This window comes from Asterias amurensis, chromosome 1 (genome assembly GCF_032118995.1).
Source record: "Asterias amurensis chromosome 1, ASM3211899v1".
In the NCBI taxonomy this organism is placed as follows: domain Eukaryota; kingdom Metazoa; phylum Echinodermata; class Asteroidea; order Forcipulatida; family Asteriidae; genus Asterias; species Asterias amurensis.
This window is the reverse complement of record NC_092648.1, coordinates 10,995,409-11,012,604: the sequence shown is the minus strand read 5'-3', so window position 1 is coordinate 11,012,604 and position 17,196 is coordinate 10,995,409. Positions and strand designations below refer to the sequence as shown.

General features: G+C 42.7%; 1 protein-coding gene across 2 annotated transcripts; it reads right to left on the bottom strand.

The window, feature by feature from the left end:
* Window positions 1-1,637: 1,637 nt before the first annotated feature.
* On the bottom strand, window positions 1,638-16,639 carry LOC139939415 (uncharacterized). 2 transcript variants are annotated; one of them, XM_071935281.1, is made up of 7 exons: window positions 16,594-16,639; window positions 13,767-14,106; window positions 11,570-11,825; window positions 9,876-10,135; window positions 9,290-9,512; window positions 5,280-5,388; window positions 1,638-2,913 (listed from the first exon to the last, which is right to left on the bottom strand). In XM_071935281.1, the coding sequence occupies exons 4-7, from the start codon at window positions 9,904-9,906 to the stop codon at window positions 2,887-2,889; spliced, it is 390 nt and encodes a 129-aa protein (XP_071791382.1). In that variant the 5' UTR covers window positions 9,907-10,135; window positions 11,570-11,825; window positions 13,767-14,106; window positions 16,594-16,639; the 3' UTR covers window positions 1,638-2,886. The 2 variants fall into 2 exon arrangements, with proteins under 2 accessions (XP_071791382.1, XP_071791392.1); XM_071935291.1 differs by lacking the exon at window positions 16,594-16,639 and having other exon boundaries at window positions 13,767-14,185.
* Between the last annotated feature and the right edge of the window lie 557 nt (window positions 16,640-17,196).

Here is a 17,196-nt window from a genome sequence, read left to right as displayed (position 1 = left end):
AAGTTTGAATTCGAGACCTCAGAATGAGGTTTTGAGGTCTCGAAGTCAAGCATCTGAAAGCACACAAGTTCGTGTGACGACCAACTTTGACGACCAATTGTGCTCAAATTTTCACAGTTTGTTATTTTAAGTACATGTTGAGATACACCCATAGTGACAATTACCAATAGTGTCCAGTGTCTTTAAGTGAGGTTTTAATCGTCTCAGGAATTTCAAAACAAGTCTCACCCTAGTGTCGTTTAGAGGCAAAGAGCAGGACCCAATTTCATGGCTCTGCTTACTGTCCAATTCTGCACTTACGATCCTGATTGTCCGCTTGTGCAAGGGCCAAATTTCTGCGCTAGCCTTGTAAGCGAAGAATTCCTAGTAACACAGACTACGCACACGCAGAAGCCAAAATTCGCCGCTAACCTGTGAAATACGCTTGCCATATGCAGAGAATTCCCTGCTTCCTTAAGCACTGATTCTGTGCTCACGGTAAGCAGAGCCATGAAATTGGGCCCAGTTTAGGTGTACAGTTATTAAGCAGGATTTGAAACTTTGTATGGTGGAAATACGATATGGAAGGTTTGCGGTAACACCATGTAATGACTATCTCTAATGAGTTGGGGTGGTCCTGAAAAGAATCATTGGTTAACCCGACAGTTTTGATCATTATGCTCTGATCGTCTTCTGGAGAAAGCTGGGCTCTGATGCTGCATGCTGCTTAAGTACTGTGGAGGTGGATTAGCTTGGTGTTGCACGAAGGCGGGAAATAGAGGCAGGAAGTTGAGTTCGATGATGCGTGGTGAAACCTGCTCTGGAGCCTTGGGGTAGTGTGTGGGGGGTGTGTCCTCACAGAACTGTGTGAGTAGGATCAAGCACAGGGGAGAGGGTGTGGGGGCCTAGGTGACTGAGGGTATAGATGACCCAAAGCAGTCTAATGGTTAAGGGGTTGGGGGCCTAGGGGGTGACCGTGGATATAGAAGATCCATTGGTCGGGAGGAGGGGGAGCCAGATGTCGCTGATGTGGAAGCCGAGTCTTAGGGTACGGTGTCATGCTTGTGGATCTCGATGGCCTCTCGATGGTCTCTCACCTTGGGTGCCACGCCTGGATTGGAGCAATGATTTCTGCTGCTTCCCAGTCAACTTGCTGGTCAGTGATGTGGGAATGCTTGACGATGGCGGATTTATCGAAGTCTCCCCTCCTTCCATGTGCTCGATGTTGGGAATGTTACATCTGGTTTCCCTGACGTAAACCTTACCACATTCACATGGAATGCGGTAGACTCCGGCACGGGTGGAGGGGTCCGTCTTGTCCTTGTGTGATTGGAGAGAGCGATGGAGTTTCTTAGGAGCGGAGTGATACTTAAGCAGCATGCAGCATCAGAGTCCACCTTTCTCCAGAAGACGATCAGAGCATACTGATCGAAACGTCGAGTTATGCCGACAGTTCTTATCAGAACCACCCCAACTCATTTCCTGGCAAAATGTAATTCTTATATTTTAAGGGCACTGGGCACTGTTGGTAATTGTCAAAGACTAGCCTTCAAAGTTGGTGTTTCTCAACATATGCATAAAATAACAAACCTGTGAAAATTTGAGCTCAATCGGTCATCGAAAATGCGAGATATTAATTAAAGAAAAAAAAAACAATGGTCACACAAAGTTATGTGCTTTCAGATGCTTTATTTTAAGACCTCAAATTCTGAGGTCTCGAAATCAAATTCGTCTAAAATTACTTTATTTTTCCAAAACTACGTCACTTCAGAGGGAGCTGTTTATCCAATGTTTTATACTATCAACCCCTCCACCAAGAAAGGTTTTATGATAATAATTATTTTAAGTAATTACCAGTAGTGTCCACTGCCTTTAACAGAAATGTTATTAGATATGTATTGCTCTGGCGTGATTGTTTTAGCTTAGTGCGCTACATTTTTGGCAAAACAGGCTGTATAATCTTGAAGGAACGGAGATGTTTAAAAGCACTGGACACTTTTGGTAATTTTTCAAGATAATTGTTAGCATAAAAACTTAGTTGGTAACAATCAATGGAGGGCTGTTGATTGTATAAAACTATAAAGGAATGGCTAACTCTGAAGTAACACAGTTTTTGAGACCACAGTTCTCGTTGACCAATTACGTCAAAATTTGCACAGATTTATTATTTTATTGATATGTTGGGATACACCAAGTGAGCATACTGGTCTTTGACAACTACCTTAGTGTCCAGTGCCTCTAATGAATGGAATAAATGGCCCTGTGATAATGTTGGAGTGCCATTAGCCTCACTGCTGAGTGACAGATTTGAGTGCTAATAATATTTATATCAATTTTCATCATCATATGTAGAAGAACAAAATGGGCAATAAATATTTGGTAAAATAAAAGAACAAAATGGGCAATAAATGTTTGGTTAAATAAACCAACAAAATGGGCACTAAATGTTCGGTTAAATAAAAGAACAAAATGGGCAATAAATGTTTGGTTAAATAAAAGGTGTGGGAATCAGTTAGAGGTACTGGACACCTTCTCAAAAACTACGTTACTTCAGAGGGAACCATTTCGGACAATGTTTTATACTATCAACAGCTCTCCATTGCTCATTCAAAACTAAGCTTTTATGCGAACAATTGTTTTGTAATTACCAATAGTGTCCACTGCCTTTAAGTCTGTCATTGTGATGATATCCGTTGAGTTATCATGATGAAAACTCATCACTGCTACAGGTAGTCCAAGAATCCAATAAGCTTGTATCCCAGCACCTGTAGATTGGCATCTTCTTGGCTGATGATGCCTTCTTTGACTCAAACAGGAGATCTGAGTTCTCAAACAGCGATGACTGCGTGTGATGCCATACTCAAGGAAAGCGCCCTCACATGGGCTATTGCAAGGGCTGCTTGGATTTCATCTTTGCGTGGATTCCCAAGTGGTCTATATAGAACGAAAAACATTAATGTTTGTTACATAATAATAAAATATAAAATACATAAAGCCTGAGCCATACACGAGTTGCAAAAGTGAAAGCGATTCTTCTCTGCATCACAATTGAAAATCCGAGCATACAAGACGTGCATCACTTAATTTACTTTGCATTCCCTGGCTGAAAACAAACTTTTTCTTTTTTTTCTTCTTAAAATTGGATGATATTGTAGCGTTGACCAGGGAAAGTGATGCACACAGCTTTAAATGACACAAGAATGCTATTGACTGGATTTACTGTATCTTGTTCCGGAGCTTTATTTACACTAAACAAGTCATGACTTTTACACGAAGAAGAAGCTAAACCAGAGGACGCTCTCTGGCGAGCAGGTTGTTTGATTGGTCTGCAGGGGCAGCCAGCAACGCTCTCCGACGGGAGTAGTGCTGGTGCCCCCTACTGGTCGATTGGCACAACCGCTACACTGCCTCCTCCTAGGACACTGCTTGTCCCAGAAGCGGGCAGCGAGTGCCATCGCTTGCCAGTGAAGCAACCCCTTCACAATGGCAATAAACAAAACAAATATGGGGGAGACTGTCGTGGTGGTGGTCCCGATTGCATCGCGGTCCTGTGGAGTAGCTGTTGCTTGCTCCCAAAACTGCCGAGAACTCCTTTGGGAAATCGTGGTGGCGGGAGTTTGCAGGGGTCCTCGATGAATGTCCCAACATACCTGGGTGCAGTAATCTGTAGGGGAGGCCGGTCCGGCGGTGCTGTCTAGGTGCTGTTATCTGTAGGGGAGGCGAGTCGGGCGGCGCTGTCTGGGTGCTGTTATCTGTAGAGGAGGCAAGTCAGTTGGCGCTCACTGTCTGGGTGATGTTATCTGTAGGGGAGGCGGGTCAGTTGGCGCTCACTGTCTTGGTGCTGTGATCTGTAGAGGAGGCGTCGGGCGGCGCTCACTGTCTGAGTGCTGTTATCTGTAGGGGAGACGGGTCAGTTGGCGCTCAGTTTCTGGGTGCTGTTATCTGTAGGGGAGGCGTCGGGCGGCGCTCACTGTCTGAGTGCTGTTATATGTAGAGGAGGCGGGTCAGTTGGCGCTCACTTTCTGGGTGCTGTTATCTGTAGGGGAGGCAGGTCGGGCGGCGCTCATTGTCTGGGTGCTGTTATCTGTAGAGGAGGCGGGTCAGTTGGCGCTCAGTTTCTGGGTGCTGTGATCTGTAGGGGAGGCGGTCGGGCGGCGCTCACTGTCTGGGTGCTGTAATCTGTAGAGGAGGCGGTCAGGCGGCGCTCACTGTCTGGGTGCTGTTATCTATAAGGGAGGCGGGTCAGGCGGCGCTCACTGTCTTGGTGCTGTTATCTGTAGAGGAGGCTGTCGGGCGGCGCTGTCTGGGTGCTGTTATCTGTAGGGGAGGCGGTCGGGTGGAGCTCACTGTCTGGGTGCTGTTATCTGTAGAGGAGGCGGGTCCGGCGGCGCTCACTGTCTGGGTGCTGTGATCTGTAGAGGAGGCGTGTCAGTTGGCACTCACTGTCTGGGTGCTGTTATCTGTAGAGGAGGCGGGTCCGGTGGCGCTCACTTTCTGGGTGCTGTTATCTGTAGAGGAGGCGGGTTCGGTGGCGCTCACTGTCTGGGTGCTGTAATCTGTAGAGGAGGCGGTCGGGTGGCGCTCACTGTCTGGGTGTTGTAATCTGTAGAGGAGGCGGTCGGGCGGCGCTCACAGTCTGGGTGCTGTAATCTGTAGAGGAGGCGGTCAGGCGGCGCTCACTGTCTTGGTGCTGTTATCTGTAGAGGAGGCGGTCGGGCGGCGCTGTCTGGGTGCTGTTATCTGTAGGGGAGGCGGTCGGGCGGCGCTGTCTGGGTGCTGTTATCTGTAGGGGAGGCGGGTCGGGCGGCACTGTCTGGGTGCTGTTATCTGTTGAGGAGGTGGTGTTATGCCCAAGACTTGAACCAACACTCTGCTGATCTGAAAAACCATACCGGTGTTCTTATTCACTGTGGGCCATTACATGCCACAAATAAATGGTCTTTAATTGGTTCAGGAGTCAGTCAGAGGGGATAGTATAAGGCTGCTGCACTGCAGCCCAACCATGAGCCAGTAACGTGTTGATGCCCAACAAGCGTGCTGTGTGACCTACACCTGACGAACCTGAGCTACTCGAGGTACGGTTTTTCAGATTAAGAGAGTGTTGGGTCGAGTCTCAGGCATGACACTTGTGTATGTACATACAAACCTACATATACATTTGCATCAGACATGCGGGTCCACTCTCGAGCGCGTCCCGCAGCAGACCTATACTTCACCTTCAGAGTCCCTTTAAAGCTGAGGCTGTCTACATTGGACCATGCAACTGATAAAAGGGCAGGCTACATAAAGAAGTAAATTACCTCTGTAGTATTGTCAGTGTTTTCTCTGTCTTGTTTTGTGGGTATCAAGCTTTCCATCTTGCTGATGCTCTCTCGGCTTAGTTCCGGTTTAATGTGTTGCATTTCAATCCTGTCAGTAAGAACACAAATATAAAAAAGTAAGAAACATTTTTGAAACAACAGACAGGAATCACACTAAAGGGTATCACTATGCATTCATCACGTCAGCAGTTTTTTCAAAGGTTGTAAGTGTTGCTTAAAGACACTATTGGTAATTGTCAAACACGTCTTCTCACTGAGTATACTAACATATATGCATACAATAACAAACCTGTGAAAATTTGAGCTCAATCAGTCGTTGAAGTTGCGATATAACAACAAGAGAAAAAAACCCTTGTCACATGTAGTTGTGTGCTTTCAGATGCTTGATTTCGAGACCTCAATTTCTAAGAGGGAGCCGTTTCTCACAATGTTTTATACTATCAACCTCTCCCCATTACTCGTTACCAAGAAAGGTTTTATGCTAATAATTATTTTGAGTAATTACCAATAGCGTCCACTACCATTAAGTACCAGAGACCTCTAAAAAAATTCTCCAGCATGTGACTGGACATGAGCTAGAACTGAAAATAGTACATTCAATTGCTTTTTTCTTCTTCAGAGTATGGGTTTGTGTCCCAGTCTTGACACAGGTGTCATTGTGTATTGTGTAATTAGGGGAATCAATGTGTGGTGAAGAGGTTTTCAACTAGTGGTTTAATCCCAACGAGGCCTGGTTCTTGATAATTTTACCGAGACGAAGTCGAGGTAAATTATCAAGAACCAGGCCTCGGCGGGTTTAAACCACTAGTTGAAAACCGATTCAACACACTTTGATTCCTATTCATAAAAAATACCTTTTCGGTCAAAAAACATCAACACTTTTGGTCAAAAAGTAAAATAAATGCACAAATTATAACTGTTCAATGATTTCTTTCATCACAACACCCCTCCAACAATGAAATGGTAAGGCCCTCGGCCCGATCGGGTAAACAACACCTTACAAGGGAATGCTGTGCGCGTCGGGCGTATCGCATGATGTTGCACAACTGTTCCCGCCGTTGCTCTCGACCAGCAGGAATGAAGAAACTGTCCTATAAGCACAGGTGCAAGTCCGCGTGTAACGCCCATGTTTTAACACTTTTTACTGGTCATAAACAAAGGTTTATACACACCCACGTGACACGCTCTCCACCAATAGGTATAGCGAAACTGTCTGAGGTATTTATGAATGCATTTTAAAGAACAGAGTAAATTTATCATTAAGAGAAGTGTACCTGGCATGGGCTGCATTAAAAGGACCCACTGCCTTGAAACGGGCGAGTTGGTCCATGAAAAGCTTTTAACGCCGTTTGTTACTAAATTCATATAGTGGTTAGAAAGATGATTTAAAAGTATAATATAATGATCCACACAAATATGCCTCGAAATTGCTTGGTTTTCCTTTTACGTCGTGAACCATCACTACAAATTATTTTGTAGAGTCTAATTTTTGACTCCCTTTAAGCTCACCCCACATCATATGTAATTGGTCATATGATTCTAAACCAAGCTCGGTCTACTTGTAGAAAAAATAAGGAGCTTTTTGAGACACCCTTCAGGTTCGAAAAGAGATACATATTAGAAGCAAGTATTAAAGTCAAGAAAATAGAACTAGCTGTTTCAAACTACCAACCAAAAGGACCTATGGTATAAATGCAAACAAAAAGTTGGCCTGAGGCTCCGTCCCTAGCAGAGTCTTTCTCGAAGGCTAAATGGCAACACCACAACTTTATTGTTAAAGTCCAAACAATATGCAAAGTGCACTCAGAATGTTTTAAATCCTTCTTTTTCGGGGTTACAGACAATAAATAATTGTCATCCTCAAAATTACTGTCTAGTCTCTAGATTAAGGGACTGAGGGTATAGCTGACCCAAAACAGTCTCAATAATGGGTGACAGGAGGATACTAAAGTGGAGAGGGGCGGGGTAACTAGGGAGGGACAAAGGCTACAGGAGTTCCATTGGTCGGGAGGAGGGGAAGCGAGATGTCATTGATGTGAAAGCCGACGCCTTGAGGTACAGTATGACAGTGTCATGTTTGTGGATCTCAATGGCCTCTCTGATGCGTCTTGGGTGCCATGCCTGGATAAGAGTAATGAGTTCTGCTCCAGTCAACTTGGTGGTCGGTGATGTGCGAGTGTTTGATGATGGCTGATTTCTCGATGGCTGATTTCTCCAAGTCTAGTGGGAAGTAACCTCGTCCCCAGGGTGTGTCGAGCGGTTACAAGGTTGACCGTTCTCTCACCCTGGTATTGGATCATTTGCATATCAATGTTGGGATACGTATGAAAACTAAAATAGTCTGGCTACTTTTCGAAATTTACATCTTCGTCATATAATCTCGTAGTACGGTACCAGATTAAATAGCTTGTTTGTACGTTGTTGGTTGCCGGCGGCTGGCTGTACCTATAAAAATGGAACATATTCCAATATTGAAAAGTCGTTGCCCAATCAGGGTCCAAGTAAGGAGTTCCATCCCAGGGTTTACTATAGTAAACATGGTTGAAAATAAAGTAAACAGGGAGACGAGGTTGAGCGGGAAGGTCGGTGATGTGCGAGTGTTTGACGATGGCTGATATCTTGAAGTCTCCCTTCTGTCCGTGTGCTCGGTGATTAAGTCCAGTGGGAAGAATAAGTCCAGTTTCCTCTGACGTAAACCGTACCACATTCACATGGAATTGTTATTTTTTGGGGGAGCTGAGTCATACACCTTGGTTCCTGCCTGCTTGAATAAGCATTCAAGGCGATGAGAGGGGGTACCTAGATGTAGGTATGGTAAACTAACTGCAGGGGTGTGTGTTTGTCTGTGGGTACAGGAGACTCTTGGGTCGGTGGACGGGCTTGCTTGTCTTGACTTGCTTGGCGTTGTATCCGTTCCATTGTAGAGAAGTGGTGATATGTTCTAACTCGTGCTGGAGGCTGTCCGGGTCACCATCGCGATGGTGTAAGCACGCTGAACCAGCGCATAACACGGTTGACTGACGACTCGATAGCTGGGTGATGGAAGGACCGCTGATGCAGGTAACTGTCGGTGTGGGTGGGTTTCCGGTAAATGCTGTGGTGAAATGTGCCGTCTGGGCTTCTGGTGATGAGAACATCCAGAAAGGGTATTTTTCCAGACTGTTCCTGATTGGGAACCTGATGCTTGAGTGTTGTTGGTTGAGGTACTGTCTTGTCTACCTAGTGGAGCCACAGACTGGGTCAGAGGTCAGCGGTGAGGAGTGACGACTCAGAGGTCAGCGGTGAGGAATGATGACTCCTCGAACTCTTCCATGAATATGTCAGCTAGGACTGGAGATAAAGGAGATCCCATTGACGTCCACGCTGTCTGCTCATAGTACTTGCCCTGATATTGAAGAAACTAGAAGAAACGCAAGTGCAAAGTATTCGGTCAAGTGAAAGACCAGGGGTGGATTTCACATAGAGTTAGGACTAGAGTCTTATCTCGAGTTATGACTAGTTACTTAGGACTACATGCAATTTGTATATCTCCTAGGACTAACTCGTTGTGTTATCGACCCCAGGGTCATTGGCAGTCTCTCCTTCGCTATGAGGCAAGCCTCATCTCACCAAAATTTACCAAGATGTCAGTGGGTTGAAGGTCAAACTGCGGGTTGTGTCAACAAACTGATAGGAGTTGGAATACGGTGATCTGAGAGACCCATCAGGGGTCGAAGTACCTTCCCTAGGTACTAGGCAGTGTTGCAGTTGGGGCAACCTCTCGAGGCAACTATGGGGCGGAGGGGAACTTCCAGCTTGTTGATCTTGGGATTGCCAAAGAACCGGGGGAAGATGGAGCTGGATGGGTGGAGCCATACGGTAGAGTGGGACTGAGAGAGCTCTGGATCGGTGGAGAGAGAGGAATGTTTGTTGGCAACTCTCTTCTCTATGATAGGAGTGGGGTTCTTTGGGAGGGGACGGTATGAAACAGATGAAAGAATATAGCTTACCTTCTCGGTTTACTCCATGCGGTCCATGATGACAGTGGTGTTCTTCTTGTCACAGACAGGATGTGGATGGATACGTCCAGATGAAGAATTAAGACGGCTGCCTGCTTTAACTTGGAAAGTTTGACTTTGCTGGTTTTGCCTTCCGTAGAACCTCGTAGAACTTCTGTCTGAGGTGCCGAGGTGCTTGCTCGGTGGACTGGATGATTTCCTCGATGGGGATAGACTGGGGAGAAATTCATACCAAATTTAATACCAAAATTGTTACAACCAAATTTAAGTGCACTATTTTCTCCTGATGTTTCAACCCTAGCAGAGTCTTTTTCAAGGGTTAAATGACAACACAACATTTAGCCTGTTTACATGTTTATGTTGTCATTTAGCTTTTGAGAAAGAGTATGCTAGGGTTTGAAACGTCAGGCCACTAACTTGTTTTTTGCATTTATACCGCAGGTCCTTTTGACAGTTTACAACAGATTATTTTACTTCCTATTTTCTTCTGACTCACAAAATTGATTACAAACTATGGTTGGTCACACAAACACAAACACTGTCTGCGACTATTTTGTTACCTAATCCTGTATAATACCTTCAACTGCACACGATCTATACATATTCATGAAGAAGTTGTAACCTCTGTAACCTGATTGGCCAGTTAATTCCTCTCCTCTTCCAGTCACTCGAGGGCGCTGTCTGAAGCTGCAATCTGCTTCCTTAGTTTTTTCCCAACTATAGTGTGCCTAGAGAGGGCGGTGTTGAGGCCGTCTTGTAGAGTCTCCAGTCTTCTTCAAGTTGTTATTTCCAAGCAGTCACTTCTTTCAAGGGTGACTGAGACTCTGAAAGCTCACTCTGGAAAAAAGGGTCAACAACAAATGAAATCAATGCACACAGTGTTAGGCACTGGACACTATTGGTAATTACTCAAAATATTTGATAGCATAATAACTTACTTGGTAATGAGCAATGGAGAGCTGTTGATAGCATAAAACGTTGTGAGAAATGGCTCCCTCTAAATTAACATAGTTTTTGAGATAGAGGCAATTTCTCACTCAAATAATAAAAGACTTTAGGCCTGAAGCCTTTTATTAGGCATCTGAAAGCATGAAAGCACACACATTTGAGCAACAAGGGTGTTTCTTTCTTTCATTATTTTTTTGCAACTTCGATGACCAATTGAGTTAAAATTTTCAAAGATTTGTTACTTTATACATATGATTGGATACACCAAGTGAGAAGACTGGTATTTGACAATTACCAAAGGTCCCATTAAGTCGGTCTGCTTTACAGGCAACGGTATCATTTTTCTGAGTGCACAATTTATGCGTTTTGTGTAAATCCCCTACGCGTCAAATAAGAACTCTAACAAACTCCATGTATGAACTGAACCACTTGGTGACTAGAAAAATTAGAATGCTTGACAGGGCTCAAAGCCCAAAACCAAATTGCCCATAAAGACAGCGTCAAATCAGGAACTTTTAGTACGAGCGGTAAGAGCACAAGACTGGATCTCTGATGTTGCTGATCAGCAGAGTGTCGGTTCAAGTCGCGGTCGTGGCACTTGTGTCCTTGAACATTATACTTTACCACAACCTCGTTCCCGGGGTGATAGATCTCGCCGCGCCATTTTTTCCCAGCATGCCTTGCTCGATCATAACCCCTGGAAGTGTGACTTCAAAATTACATATAGTCCTGTGGTTGATCTGTACTGTGTTGGGCGTTAGTCGCGCAGGGGCTGGATGCGCTGTGTGTAATAAAAGTCATAAACTTGCCTTGGTGTTCAGTGTTGCGTGGTGAATCGAACATCTTTATTCGAACGCGTTTCGGCGTATAGAGCTTTTTTAAGACGCACAGCGTTTCATGTTTTGTGGGTATAATAGCCAATCAAAGACACAGATCGGAGTTTCCCTCCCAGGGGTTAGAGACGTACGTGATATGGCGTGCTGCCCATGGTAGCGAGGTTGACTTTACCATGATTGATTTGTCCTTTGGATTGAACATTGATGAGCTGTAGGTCCAGTGTACCAGTATTTAAAAAAGACCCAGGAGCACTTAGTTGTGGAAGCAGGGGTGAGGTTACTCCAGTGTTTCTGGTTCACATAGCAAACACCCTTGTTAAAACAGGTTTCCTGAGGCTTGCAAGATACAGTGTTTAAGTTCACTTCAGAGGCATCCTTGGTTTCATTACCACAACTAAACAAAAATGTTTACTATAATAATAATGAAAATAATGACACACTTTTGAGTCTGAACCATTTCAGTCAAATTTTGTGAGTCACTTTTTACCTTTTGGTTGTCTGTAGATCCAAATTTGTCTCATCATGATCATAACGTCAAGCCTCAAGAGTCTTAATTCTGTCACTGAGTTCCTACTGCTCAGTTGTAACCGCATTTGGTCTTCGCTCCAAATCCAGTGCCAAGATGGTGCGCTCCTTCAGCTTAGCAGGGGACTAGATCTCTTGGGTAACCATGGTAATTATGGCCCTATGCAGCAAAGCGTGCAGATCCTCACTTATCTGTCTCAGTTCCGTGGTGGCTCTGGCTAGTTCGGTTTGTGGTGGGAAGAAAAAGGGAGATTGAAATTTAGTCAATTGCATGTTCTATGCTCTTAGTAATCGACCACAAGGGAAAGTGACTAGGCAAATTTTCAATAATTTTGCTTTGAACAAAGACAAATTTTTTTGAGCAGGTTTTTCAACCTAAGACCTCGGATAAATGACTGCAGTCACTGCAACAAATCTGCAAGGGTTTTATATTAGAGAGAAGCACTGCCAGCTATACAGGGGTGAGAGTCATTACTCACGAAAAAGTCTGAAACTTGGATACAAATTCAAAGGTGTGTTGAAATGTTGGCATTTCTACCGTTTGGTAACCCCTGGCGTTATAGATTCCAAGGAGCTTTTAGGAAACAGTATCCAAAGCACCAGAGAAGTAGACAAATGAGAAGAATTTATTTATTTGGTGGAAAAAGTATTGTCTGATTTTCTTCACCAGGCCGACATAAAAAGACTGAATTCAGCCAAAAGACTGAACAATCTCATCCCTGGCTATAAGAGGGATGGAGCTTCTAATCTCTCTCAGGACAAATAATCTGATAAACAGAATATTGACAGCACAAGCACAGAGCACAAATGGATTTTGCAGTGTGTGGCAGTGTATGGGAAAACATGATTCTTTAAACATCATTAACATTCACATTCGATGATCTGTTTTGGGTACATTGCACAAAGTCGGATCTTTCAAAAGTTTTCAGGTGTTTTTTTTAGGGATTCACAATTAAGATCAATCTTTCTTAGCTCTTTGTAAAAACATGAACTATATCTGAATGTCTGATGCCACTTCCCAGGAAACAAAACCCTGTGAAATTCCAGCTGGAAATTTTGAACCTACATAATGTACACCCCATAATAATTTCACATAGTCACAATTTTCCTGGAGCTCAGTATGTCAGCCTAATGATCTTGAACAACCCTACAAGACGGATCAGCTATTCACAGAAGCTTGCCAGGGTTAACATTCAAAAGTAAGAAGGTCAGAAAGTAAGAAAAACAAATTCTCCTGTAAAATTTGCCAGGCCTGATAGTTGTTGTTAGGGCAAATCAGTTTTTTTTTTTTAAGATGGTAACATTTGCACTTGCAATCAGGACGATTTTGTAAAACAACTAGGGAGATATTTTGAATAACATTCAACATGATAGTAAAACAATGTCTACAATCAGAGACAGTTTCAAATTTGTTGTCAGAATATGGAAAGGTATTCAACAAAAATAGGGAAAACATTCCAAAATCAGGAAGAATTTCAAATTTAAACTTTAAGCAATATTTTCTGTTTAAAGGATTTGGCAGACTTGTTTCACTCATTTATCAAACACTACAGCACCTCAGCAAGTAACATTTTAAGGGAAGCCTTCTACCATCATTAATCTTAAGCTGTGTATGTTAAATGTCAATCTGTGAACATTGTGTTTTGTGTCCTGCGAAAAGTACCCAGACCCTTTTAAGGCACTGGACACCTTTGGTAATTGTCAAAGACCAGTACTCTCACTTGGTGTATCCAAAAATGTATAAAATAACAAATCTGTGAAATGTTTGACTCAATTGATCATCAAAGCTGCAATGGAATTTATGAAAGAAATATCACAGTTGTTGCAAAAATGTTTGTGCTTTCAGATGCCTAACTTCAGGCCTTTAAAGTCATTATTATTTGAGTGAGAAATTACCTCTTTCTAAAAGAACTTAGAAAAAGAATATAGTCAAAAAACTCAACTTAATTGCATGGCCCCATAGCATGAACAGATTAGAAAGGTTGCACATCAGCAATGTTGGCCACATCCGAATTAAACATGAACAACTTTGTTGACCCACTCGCCCTTGAGGGACTTTGAAATAGGGTTATATATGCCTATAAAGCCAATCACTAAAATTGGTCTAGCTACAACCCTGCAAACAAGCATGCTTCTAGAGTAAAGCGCAGCACACTCACTGTATCAGATGATTTTCCATATACGGCCATGTCAGATTTGTCCATCTTGGTTGTCAGTTGACTTGCCACATCTTGGTGCTGCTCCAATAGCTTACTACATCTAGTCTATCATCGTCATGGTGACGTCTGCGCACATACAGCGCACAGGCATGGCTCAATGGCTACAATTTGTTTTAATCTTGTTAATTGTTTGTTTCCATTGTTCGGCATTTTGAGTGGCTTCCTGAAGTTTCTTTGTTCCAATACTAACCATCCTCAGGTCGTCAGATAGTTGCTGTTGATAGGTGCGCATAAGTGTTCCATCTCTACGATAGGGTTCTGTAGGTTGGGTGTTCTTGTCCTAGAGTATTGATAGAGGAGTAGTGTCAGGTCAGTTGCGTGTCCGATGGTAATTGTTGCTTATGTAGTGTTACTGATGCTGGTGTGACATTGCTTCTTTGATTTATAAAGTTCAATATTGGTGATGCGCTTCGGGTATCTAATGTTGAGTGCGTATCGAAGCAATGGTCGATGGGATGCGTCAATGATCTAGTCTTGAAAATCTCAAGCTGCCCCTCCAAAAAAATTAGGTTGACATCACGACGAAGTAAGCAAATAGCACAAAATTCAAACCTGACATTCATATAGCATTCGTTTGAGTAGGAACCTCAATGTGAAAACCAATGTACAGTTTGTGAGTGGCACCTTGCTGATTTCTGCTAAGCAAACAATTAAAGATGCTATGTCAGATTTTTGGCCCCAAACATTAACAAATAGATTTTTTTGAGTGAATGGTATTTCAAAGAGAGTATCACCCGCTCTAACGAAAACAAGTTTAACTTTTACTTTTAATGGTCAGGAACCATGACAAAAATTTGAAACGTTTCTTTTAAACTACATAAGAATTGGTCTGGTGATATATTGTCGGTATCCAGACAAAAACCTTATTTTGAGCACTTTATTTCACTGCTACTAATAATTGGCAGACTTTTTCGAGCAATGGCTCAAATGAAAGCTTGTAACTTTCTCAACCCCCATCAAAATACCAAATTTTAAATCAAAATTTTGGGGTCAAATTGGCCAAAAATCTGACATAGCATCTTTGATAAGCAATATTTTCTGCTTTATAAGCAGCTCTATGAAATTGGGCCCAGGTCCAAATTTCATAGAGCTACAAAATTGTGCTTAAATCAGAAATGAGCAGGATATCAGTCAAAATATTGTGCATGTGACATGGGTGTTTCGATTTTCGGCTGAATTACACGCAAAACTTATAAAAAAATACATTTCTCACTCAATGTGTACACTCAAAGCTTGAACCTAAAGTGTCTTCCTTTAGGACTGCATTCAGATACTAGCAGCCGTTCAAAAACTCTTCCTTCAAATACAAATCCAGACCAGTATTCCCTCTCAGGAAAATTGGAACTTGTTTAAATCCAACATCACTGAACTGATGAACAAGCACGTTCCCTCTAAGATGTGCAGTTCCAACCAAAGCAAATTTCGACAGCTAGTCAACAGATTTGCCCCATTTTTACCACTTTCAAAAATCATGACACAAATAAATTCTGAGGGTATGAACTTAATCCACAATGTCTAATGAACACTCAAAACACCATTGAGAAAATATTTTGGGAAGAAAAAGGACAAAAACTTACCAGATCTCGGAGCGAATTCCCAGGTGTACATTTTGAATCTGTCGCATCGCTTTGCAAACGCATTATTTTGTTGTTGTTGCAGTGCTGTGCGCGTTGTCTGTTTGCATTGCACGCCGTTCACTCATCATAATGGCGCGCACACACTGCAGCACTGAAACATTGTAACACCCCTTTTACAGAATGGTTTAGCCCAACAACAAAATAATGCGTTTGCAAAGCGATGCGACAGGTTCAAAATATAAACCTGGGACTTCGCTGCGGGATCTGGTCAGTTTTTGGTCCATTTTTCTTTAAAACATTTCCTAAATGGTGTTTTGTAGTATTATGGCAGGCTGCATTAGACATTGCGGATTAAGTTCTTAAGTTCTAGTAAGGCGTGCAAAATGAATAAAAAATCTCTTTCAATTACTATTAAACAAATTTAATTAATTACATTATTGTCCTAAAACATGGCTATTAGATTAGAATCCAGAGATATTACAAGGCATGACAGGAGAACACCCCACCCCACTTGAAGCACAAACATTTCATAACATTCAGTTTTTCCCCATTTCAGAACAGCATTCAGCAATGTTTCGTTTTCCCCTCCTCATATTGGCACACCATAGAATCCCAAATACTAAATAGCAACCACATAACATGATCTATCTAGTGACTGAAGGAGAATGAAACTCAGTCTAGCAGATCATAACTTTGTTTTGAACTTTCGAGGAGGGATGATGTTTCTTTTGACTCATTTGATTGTTGGCATAATAATGTATTAGTGACAGCATGGAGGTAGGTGACAGTTAGTGATTTATGCCAAAAATTCACCATTGGCATTATGTTTGAGCATAACTTACGACAGGAAACTTTATTCCCTGCATGATCGAGCCTGATGAAAATACAGACCGTGAGGAAACTGCGGTGCTTCTGTCACTGGTGGAGCTTGCACAGTCTCGCGGTAAACGGAAATCAAAGTTGGGGGTCGAAAACATGTGAGGGTCGATCCCCACGATAACATTAATAAAAGCTTCAACCAAGTTGAAAAGAACAACAACATCGGTCTCTTTTTCAGTCCCAAACGTCCCCAACCATGTTTACATCCCCATCCTACACCTACCCCCGTCGTGTGCGATCTGGTTCATTCAATGTAAATTTAATTTTTATGACAATTCAGGTAATATTTGTTAATATAACACTTTACTTACCGATTTGGCAGTTGAGTTTTGACATAAAATCCCATGACGAATGTGTGTGCGTCACTGACAGACGGACAAGGTACGGACAACGTGCGTTTTGGTTGTTGTTGCTTAGCGCCCTCAAGAGGCATTTACAGCTGAAGAAAGCAAATTGATTATTCAAGGATTATTGAAATATTAAATTCCAATGAATAATATAATTATTATTTGGAAAAGTGGCGCCACCACTTTTTCATTCGAGATGAAATAATATAGTATACTTCAATGATATCCCTTTCTGGCGCCATACGGAAAGTTATCTTATTATTTCTTCATGGCTGTCCTGGCTTGAAGTGGGATCACACCAGAATCTCCGGGGGACAGAATCTTGCGCAATGCTTCTAGTGAGGCCAGCTTTTGAGTAAAATTTTAAAGTATAGACCTTTATCACGCTGTCTCCATCTTGGTCATGTTGCTTGTGTCGAGTAACAACAACAATGAATGCTAATAATCATTTTGCAATATAGGAACCAGACTTTTTTGTTCTTCCAGCCTCGGTTTGGTTACCTTGATATCAATGGACACAAATTCAAGATGATGCACCATGATAAAGGTCTATAGGCTCACGGGTCA